The sequence below is a fragment of the Gekko japonicus genome, unplaced genomic scaffold (assembly GCF_001447785.1).
Source record: "Gekko japonicus isolate JY-2015 unplaced genomic scaffold, Gekko_japonicus_V1.1 scaffold2803, whole genome shotgun sequence".
In the NCBI taxonomy this organism is placed as follows: Eukaryota; Metazoa; Chordata; class Lepidosauria; order Squamata; family Gekkonidae; genus Gekko; species Gekko japonicus.
The window spans coordinates 88339-98338 of record NW_015160308.1 but is presented as its reverse complement, the minus strand read 5'-3'; the positions used below and the strand labels follow the sequence as shown (position 1 = coordinate 98338).

General features: G+C 49.4%; 1 protein-coding gene across 2 annotated transcripts in view; it reads right to left on the bottom strand.

Annotated features, from left to right (window-relative positions):
• Positions 1–10000, bottom strand: part of COLGALT1 (collagen beta(1-O)galactosyltransferase 1) — a 45739-nt gene that overhangs the window by 25437 nt on the left and 10302 nt on the right. The window contains exons 2-3 of one of the 2 annotated variants that reach the window (XM_015416515.1): positions 8176–8286; positions 6130–6250 (exon numbers count right to left, since the gene is read on the bottom strand). In XM_015416515.1, the coding sequence (XP_015272001.1) occupies positions 6130–6250; positions 8176–8286 (232 nt within the window). The remainder of the gene's footprint in view (positions 1–6129; positions 6251–8175; positions 8287–10000) is intronic. The other variant, XM_015416522.1, reaches the window with a different exon arrangement.

Below are 10000 nucleotides of genomic sequence, written 5' to 3'. Positions count from 1 at the left end.
AAGTAAAGGTAAAGGTTCCCTTGCTCGAAAGCCAGTCGAATCCGACTCTAGGGTTGCGGTGCTCATCTCCGTTTCAAAGCCGAAGAGCCAGCGCTGTCTGAAGACGTTTCCGTGGTCATGTGGCCGGCATGACTAAACACCAAGGCGCACGGAACGGTGTTACCTTCCCACCAAAGTGGTCCCTATTTATCTACTTGCAATTTCTTGCTTTCGAACTGCTAGGTTGGCAGGAGCTGGAACCAGAGATGGTAGCTCATATTAAATCTCTTATTATTGTCGGGCACTTCCCTATACTTTGGAATCTTTGCTTTATTTGCTTAGAGATAATGATGGCACGATTTCTTTGGCAGTAGAAGAATTTGTCTCAGCCTTTTTATTCCTTGAGTCTCAAAACAACTGAAGAACATGAAATCTTTCTGCCGCTCGAGATTTGTAAATGAATGAGCTTCTAAGGGAATAAAAGGAAATGAAAGGAGCGCAGGACGATCAAGTTTCTGTACCTGATCTTGAAACAAAAAGAAAAACGCCGTCTCTGCTTCTAGAACAGTGCAAGGCGTGCTACAATTCAGCAGGTGGTGGACACCATTTTGCAATGTGCAATATATTGGGGGGGGCGCTCAGGCAGTGATTAACATGGGAATAAGGGGGTGAGGGTGGGGTGGAAGGTGCTTACGGCAACCCCCGTAGGATTTCCCAAGCAAGAGCCACTCAGAGGAAGTTTGCCTTTGCCTGTCTCTGCATAACGACCTTGGACTTGCTTGGTGGTCTCCCATCTAAATACTGACCAGGGCTGACCCGGCTTAGCTTCTGAGATCTGACGAGATCCAGCTAGCCTGGACCACCCAGGTCAGGGCAGAGGAGGAAGAGGAGGAGGAGGAAAAGGAGGAGAAGGAGGAGGAGAAGGAGAAGCACTGTCAAGCTGCAATTGACTTATGATGACCTCTCATGAGGTTTTCAAGGCAAAAGACATTCAGAAGTGGCCTGCCTCTGCGTAACGACCCTGGACTTCCCTGGCGGCCTCCCGTCCAAATACTAACCAGGGCTGACCCTTCTTAGCGTCTGAGATCCACAACATCGGGCTAGCCTAAGACACCCAGGTCAGGGCTATTTCTTTTTTACAAGAACAGGGGGAAACGTCTCTGTTTCCACCCGGGGATTACTGGAAGGCACTCGGCTCGCAGGAAACAGCTGCTAAGCCTCTCATCCCGTAAGGACCACAGCCGGAGCTCAGACATATGCCCGTTGCTATTATAGGACCAGAAGAAACCTAAAGTGTTGGACGTGTGCCTATTAGAAAGGGGCGCTGCCTGTTTCCATGAGAAGGCGGAAAGGCACTATCCACTATCTAGCCCCAGTGATGGGTATAGATCCACAAATCACTCCCCGCCAGGCATTTCTGGGCGACAGGCCAGCATGTAATTTCAGAGCGGAAGTAACGAGGGATGGGAAGTCAAGGGGCTGGCTCTCTCGGGGAACAGCTGTTCGGCTGGCTCCAGATCTACCCTGAAACCCCCATCCCAGCTGCCTTTTTTTTTTTGGTTTTGTTTTTTTGCCTGGGAGCAAGAAGGAAAGGGTGAGCCGGCGGGACACGCTCTGGAACGCCAGCTGCACGCGCAGCCATGCTGGCTCGGTCGACAGCCTACGACAGGGCACGAGGGAGCGCCGTGGAGGGCAAGGGGGGAGCCGAGAAAAGAAATCCAAATTCGGACGCAAAAGGGATTATTTAATTCCATATTTAAAAAGTTATCTCAAGCAAAACAACGGGTGCAATGCTAGACTGCAGTCAGGGCTGCCAACTCCAGGCGGGGAAATACCTGGAGATTTTGGGGGTGGAACCTGAGGAGGGGAGGGACCTCAGTGGGGTCTAATGACACAAAGTCCACCTTCCAAAGCCCCGTTTGCTCCAGGGGAACGGACCTCTGTCGCCGGGAGACCAGTTGCAACCAGCATTCCCTCTAAGCTGAGTTAGTGTGCGCTAGCTCACAGTTTTTTACCCTCCGGCTCCCACTTTTTTGTCTCGGCTCAGGAAGGGATGGCTCCAGAGCAAACTGATTTACACAGTAGCCAAACTGCTCACTCACAACTTTAATGCCAGGAGCTCACAAAGTAGAATTTTTGCTCACAAGACTCCACAGCTTAGAGGGGAGCATTGGTTGTAACCAGCGTTCCCTCTAAGCTGAGTCAGTGTGCGCTAGCTCACAGTTTTTTAGCCTTCGGCTCACACATTTTTGTCTCGGCTCAGGAAGGGATGGCTCCAGAGCAAACGAATATATGCAGTAGCCAAATTGCTCACTCACAACTTTAATGCCAGGAGCTCACAAAGTAGAATTTTTGCTCACAAGACTCCACAGCTTAGAGGGAGCATTGGTTGTAACCCCAGGAGATCTCTAGCCACCACCTGGAGGTTGGTAATCCTGAGTCTGCACTGGATTTCTTTTCTTTTTTTTAAAGGGATAGTTCAACAAAGACTAGCACTGCTTGCGGGAAAGGCATAGGTCAATCAATTGGGGGGGGGAGAATACCGCAGGAGATCAAGAGAAAGAAAGAGGTTAATCTATGATTTTTATCATTCCAGTGTGTCTCTCCATATTATCTCTGACCTCCTCAGAAACACACACAGAATCTTCACCGCACAGGGATTTGGAACGGCCACTGACAGAGTGAACCGGTAGAGTCAATGAGAGTCCCAGATTCAGTTTTCTTCTTTCCCCCCATTTTCTCCCCCCCATTTACAAATCCAATGACCCAGCTGTCTTGGACACAGCCAGTCTTACAAAAGCCACCTTCTATTCCCATCCTTGGGTAGAAGCCAGTGCTGCCAGGAATTTAGCCACAGCCAAAGTAACACCAGGATCAGTGAGAAGGAAAGGCACGGAAACAAGGGGTGCCTTAGAAACGGTGGCTCGGTGGTAGAGCATCTGCTTGGCACGCAGAAAGGCCCCGGGTTCAATCCCCGGTATCTGCAGATAAAAGATCTGGCTGTAGGCGATGTTAAAATACCTCCGCCTGAGACCCTGGAGAGCTGCTACCAGCCTGAGTCAGGAACACTGACCTTGATGGACCAAGGGTCCGATTCAGCTTAAGGCAGCTTCATGTGTTCATATCCCCAGTTGTGTCCAAAGATCTCTCAAAGGGGCAGACAACATGCAGTCAAAGAAAATACAGGGTAATGTCTCAGTCACCCCAGACCCAACATGCAGATCACCTATCTAAGTAGGGTACTCCTCGGTGGCACTCTTTTTGTAGAAAAGGCCCAGGAGGAACTCATTAGCATAATATGCCACACCCAACACCAGAAACTCATTAGCATATTAGGCCACACCCCTGCCAGCACAGCTCATTAGCACATTAGGACGCACCCCCATGTTACCAGAAGTGTGGTTATCCAGCCACACCCACCTTTTACTTGTTATTCTGTTTGCCTTGTTCGTTGTCCAAACCCAGGGCTTTTTTTGTAGCAGGAACTCCTTTGCATGTTAGGCCACACACCCCTAATGTAGCCAATCCTAATGAGTCTCTGCTGTTGGGTGTGGCCTATTATGCTAATGAGTTCCTGCTGGGCGTGGCCCCCAGACCCAACATGCAGATCACCTATCCAAGTAGGGTACTCCTTGGAATCTACCCACCAGAACAGGAGACCTCCGTTCCTGTGCGTTCCTGCCCAAAAATAGCCCTGCTCCTCGGAATCTACCCCATCAGAACAGGAGAATGCGTTTAGCCCAGCCAAGAGAGAAAGGAAGCGTGTAGCCTGGCCACAAGAACAGTCCTCTGCGTCCTCAGACTTCCAAGGACTCTCAGGCACGGATCTTTCACATCCCCTCCTGCCAGGTCCTTTAACTGAAGATGCCAGGAACTGAAACGGCGACTGCCCACATGCCAAGAAGCTGCTCTACCACTGAGCCACGGCCCCTCCCCCCAATTCATTGTTAGTACTAGTTGAAGAAGAAGAGATTGGATTTATACCCCGGCCTTCACTCGGAGTCTCAGAGCGGCTTACAATCTCCTTCCCTTCCCCTCCCCCACAACAGACACCCTGTGGGGTAGGTGGGGTTGAGGGAGCTCTTTTGAGAACTGCTCTTGAGAGAACAGCTCTGAGAGAACTGTGACTGATCCAAGGTCACTCAGCAGCTGCATGTGGCAGAACGGTCTGGAAATGGCCAAACAGTAGTGAACAGTTTGGAAGCGGCCTCACTCCTCATATATTTAATTTCTACTATTACTGTATGAAGACAGTTCTTTCAAAATTGTTCAAAGTGCTTCACGTGTGATAATATCCTGCAAGGTATTTGAGAGAGCCAGCTTGGTGTAGTCGTTAGGAGCACGGACTCTAACCTGGGAGAACCGGGTTTGATTCCCCCCTCCGCCACATGCAGCTGCTGGTGTGCCCTTGGGTCAGTCACAAGTTCTATGAGAGCTCTTCTCGCAAGAGCAGTTCTTTCAAAGCTCTCTCAGCCCCACCTACCTCACAGGGTGGCTATTGTGGGGAGAGGAAGGGAAGGAGACTGTAAGCTGTGCTGAGACTCCGAGTGAAGGGTGGGGTATAAACTCCTCCTCCCCCCACAATATTATCCTACCGATTCTGGCTTGGAGGAGAAGCTGGGGGGGGGACAGGAGACAGGGAACAGGGCATAACCAATCAGGAAGCCCATGGCACTGCCATTGCAATAACCCCCACTAGTTGCCATGGGGCTTAAGCTGGAAAAGTCTCCCATGGGATGTGCCACGTGGCTTCTACCCACCTGTCTGCCATCTTTAGCTGCAGTTCAAAACCCATCACTTCACCTTGCCTCATATTTACGACCAACGCTGGCAGCAAACATAAGATAATTGCTGAGTTTCGAACTAGGAACTTCCCAGATCTCTCCCTCTCTCTCTCTCTCTCACACACACACACACACAGACCTTGACATACCACATTAGCACATCCATAAGACAGCGGCTTCCTGCAGTAACCCTGGAAAAGGTGGAGACCGTTTTTCCCCCCTCCCCAAACTAGCCTGGGAAGTATAACTAAAGGGGAGCGGTGGCACAGGGGATTTATCCTCTGGTTAATACATCTGAGCTGAACAGAGCTGCTGTCAGTTCTAGCCCTGTGCTGATGTGAGCTACCAGCCTTGTCCCCAGCTCGCCGTCCACCCAGCGGTTCGAAAGCTTCGGCGAGTAGATAAAATGGGTACCACTCCTTAGAGAGGGTGGGCACACTAAGCCCCCCCGGTGGGGGAGGTGTTAGCCGACGAATGGAATGTCCAGCGCATAAGACCGAAAAGCCTAGAAAGAACTCTTCGGCATTAAGGACGCCTGTAATGGGCCATCCGGCCAGGCGGTGGCAGTGCTGCGCTGCAACACGAAGCAGTCCAGAGAAAGCTGACGACATCAAGCCCCGCCGAGGGAAAAATGCCGTTGGAACACGTCTGACCTTACAGCTGAACAAAACTCCCCGTTGGCTACGAACGTGTGTGATTTAAAGATTATATATTGTCCTCCCTTACCCCTTGAATCATTGTTAAGCCCGTGTGTAATGGAGTAACTGTAAATTGCTCAGAGCCAGCAAGCTCTGCAGGATTTATTTCTTTATTTATACAGACTGCATAAGTCCCAAAGTTGTCCACACCAGGTATGCAGGTGGCCAGCAGGATCTGAACTTTCTGTGCATGCAGAGCAGACTTGCAGTACAGCACTTACTAACATGGGTCAAGAAGGCACCTGTCCTTGCTCTCACTCTCCAGAATGGGTTTTCGGAGGGGAATGGCCACGGCTTAGTGGTAGGACATCGGCTTGGCATGCACTAGTTCCCAGCTTCAATCCTCCGCATCTCTAACTGAAATGACCAGGTAGTAGGTGATGTGAAAGATTTCCACCTAAGACCCTGAAGAGCCAGTACCAGTCTGAGTAGACGATCTTGACCTTGACGGACCAACGGGATGAGGGAGCTTCATGTGTTCATGATGTGCTCATCACATCAACCCTATCACAGAATCATAGAGTTGGAAGGGACCTCCAGGGTCATCTAGTCCAACCCCCTGCATAATGCAGGAAATTCACAAAGACCCCCCCCCCCCCGCTCAGCAGTAAAACCTGATACCACCCAGTTGCTCCCAAAACCCTTCCGTGCCAACTCCTCTTCCTTACCAGGATGTAATCAGCCCAAATGTCCCGGGCTGACTGCAAAGCCGCTTGGCGAAGCTTCATAATATGTTCGTAACGGGAGTTTGACCAGTGCTTGGGGCCTTCTTCATCTGGGTAAGACCTGGTAGGAAGAATGAGGCCCACGATCAGGTCTCTGAAAGCAGTAATGCTCCTCCCCCCCCCCGGCCTTCCGAGCACCGGCATCACTCTGTGCTTGGCCTGGGGATACAGCTGTTAGAAATTAAAGAGGACTTCGGTGCAGTGATGCTCAATATGCCAAAGACCTGGGGACTAACAGACAGAGGGGGTGATGCTCTGCCACAGAAAACATGCCCAAGGCATTTTGGGTAAGGTGGCTGAATGGTTCTGGTCACTGTATATCAAAATGGACATCACGAGAGCTGAAAAACGTCTAGAAGAGGGCAACCAGGATGAATAGGGAGTTGGAGCATCTCCCATATGGGGAAAGACTGAAGAATCCTGGACTCTTTAGAGAAGCGACGACTTAAGAAGAAGAAGAAGAGAAGAGATTGGATTTATACCCCGCCCTTCACTTGGAGTCTCAGAGCGGCTTACAAACTCCTTTCCCTTCCCCTCCCCACAACAGACACCCTGTGAGGTGGGTGGGGCTGAGAGAACTCTGACACAAACTGCTCTTTCAGGAACAGCTGTGCCAGAGCTTGTGACTGACCCAAGGTCGAGGATGTAGTGATGGCCACAGGAATAAAAGGAATACATAAAAGCTTTAAAAGGGGATTAGATAGATTCATGGAGGAGAGGTAGTGGCTACTAGCCACGGTACTAAAAGGGAACCTCCACATTCAGAGGCAGTCAACCTCTGAATCCCAGAGCCAGGAGACAACATCAGGGGAAGGCCTCAGCCTCTATGTCCTATAGTTGGCCCTCCAGAGGAACTGGTTGGCCACCGTGTGAGACAGGATGCTGGACTAGAGGGACCACTGGTCTGATCCAGCAGGGCTCTTCTTGTGTTCTTAAGTTCCTATGTAACGTTAACCTCACAGGGAGCCCTGTCTAAGAGATTCTGTTCTGGAGCTCCAAGATGGAGAATTCGCAGTAGAATCTGGGTGGACAATCCCTTGAATGGTCATGCTCTTCTAACACATCAGCGTACATTCTGCACAGCCAAGCAAGAACTGTGCCAACACTCCTTGTGCTACTGGTCCCATAATTCAACATCCTGAGACTCTCAGCTGCCTTTTTTCAAAAAACAAAATCAATTAACAAGCAATTGAATACATTACACAAAATGATAACTATTAGGCCTGGTTCAGAGCCTCCGAACCAATGTTCGGGGAAGGCGCCTTCCCCGAATATTTGCCGGACTTTTGTCCGGTTCGGGTCAGCTGTTTGGGCTATTTAAACCTAACAGCTGAGCGATGCTGGTCCACAGCTAACCTGTTAGATTTAAATGGCTGCAAGCTATTAAACCTGTCGGTTTCACTCCCTCCCTTTAAAGCAGGGTTAAATGGTTGCTGGTTCAGGGCACTGTGGCTCGGTTCAGGATTGGGTTTGGGGGCCAAACCAGAATTTTTAGGTTCATGCCCATCCCTAATAACAATTGTGCAATTATATGTTAGAGCAGCATGATTTACATTTGGACTATCTGAACTCAGAATCTTACTTTGTTCCGGGCACAGCATACATGTCTACATATAACTTTCTTAGACGCAATTATCAATCTGGTTCCATGCAATGCCCCAGTGTATAGTTTTTTGACTCCATAGGCTCCAGAGGAACCTCAGAAGTGCATGTCCTCCATCCCACCATATACCAAAACTTTGGTCTGAACCAAGACCTCTGTGAACAGATCGGGTCATGCAGTTCTACAAACCAGACTACTGTGCCTATAAAATGTAAGATGGGGAGAAGATTGTGGAAGAGAGCTCGTTAGAATGCAACTTCTTTGGAATCAGCTCCAGCTCCAAATCCAGTCTCCAGTTTTCTTGTTTGCCCCAAGCTCTCTCTACTCTTCCCTGACGTATGCCCCGGTAGACCACATGCCTTGCCCCACCATGCTCGCTTACTCACCTGGGCAGGTCCATGGGCCGCCATTCCACTGAGTGGTACATGCTCTGAACGTTGACCAGCCATTCCCGAAGCACAGCTGTTGTGTTGTCCACATTGTGGTCAGTCGCCACCCTGCAAAGATGGGGTACAATGAGATACAGCCTGGCACCGCTGCCACCACTCCAAAGTCACTCACTTCAGGTCATGTGACCACATAGGCTTCCCACTTACCTACCCAGAGCCCTACTTTTCCACCCTTAGGAAAATGAGGAGCAGAAGAAAAAAATGGCGCCCTACTTTTCCACCCTTAGGAAAATGAGCAGAAGAAAAAAATGGTTTCCATATAGTGATGCTCTAGGAATTTCCCCTTGCCTCTATGGTAAAAACTATAAATACTAGGGCAGGGATGTCAAACATGTGGCCTGGGGGCCAGATCAGGCCCCCGGAGGGCTTCTATCAGGCCCGCAGTGGAACTGGCTGTCTTCTGCTGCTTCTTCCAGTTCTGCTGCTGCTGTGTCATCATAGGTTTGCAGCTTACAGATACACACCTGTACAGCATACTCAAGACTGCATTTTGATGTAATAATTCAGAGCAAGAGGTGTCAGTTATCAGACACCGTTAAATAAACAAAATATTGAAAGAGTGCTAATGTTTTAAGCATGTTTTTATTTAAAGTTAAAAAAACCTTTGTGTTTGTGTCCTTTATAAACTTTATATCTCCGCTACCTGGCATTACATTTTATGACGCACATGGCCTGGCCCAACAAGGTATGATTTATGTCAAATCTGGCCCTCATAACAAATGAGTACGACACCCCTGTACTAGGGAACCATAAAGACCAAGGAGGTAGTCTACAGCGTCATCTAGAAGTGATATCACATCCACCACAAACTCCGCCCTTCAATGCAACCCCTTATCTCATATCCCAGGAGACATAGTGTAGGAAACCTAGTGATGGTATTACAGTCCAAGATATCCACCAGCTTCCTAGAGTGCCATGGGCAAAATTGCTGCCAATTCCTTTGTTTCAAGAGCACCTTTCTCATGGGGACTCAAAGCAGATTACAAAATTTAGAAAACAATTCAGGAAGCAAAAGATATCCAACAGACAATGCAACAGTACTAGGATTACAGAATCATAAAACAATGCAAACAAAAAAAACTTAAGGCATTGCAAGCTACAATGCAGAAAGCAGATTGCAAAGGTAGAAGACCCTGCAGTGAATGCAAGGAGACCCATACAATTAACACTGTAAGACTACAATCTTAGTTCTGAAGTGACCTCCTGAGCAGTTCTATTTTAAGTAAAAGGTAAAGGTTTCCCTTGCTCAAAAGCCAGTCGAATACGACTCGAGGGTTGCAGTGCTCATCTCCGTTTCCAAGCCGAAGAGCCAGCGCTGTCTGAAGACGTTTCCATGGTCATATGGCCGGCATGACTAAACGCCAAGGCGCACAGAACGCTGTTACCTTCCCACCGAAGTGGTCCCTATTTATCTACTTGCAATTTCTTGCTTTCGAACTGCTAGGTTGGCAGGAGCTGGGGTCAGAGACGGGAGCTCACTCCGTCATGCGGCACACTCGGGTCTCGAACTGCTGAACTACCGACCTTCCACAGCCTGCAGTTCAGCGTCTTAACCACCTGAACCTTTAGTTCTATTTTACCACAGTTCTAGTTCTGCATCCCCTCCCACTCCGAGTCTCTCTGCTCCTCCACCATCTTCCTCTGGCCCAATCCACACACCCCCACAGAAGCTAAGCTGAAAGGAGACACCCCCACAGAAGCTAAGCTGAAAGGTTCTCCTTGCCTGGTCATTGTTTGAAGAGGACAAGCAAGCAGGGAAAGA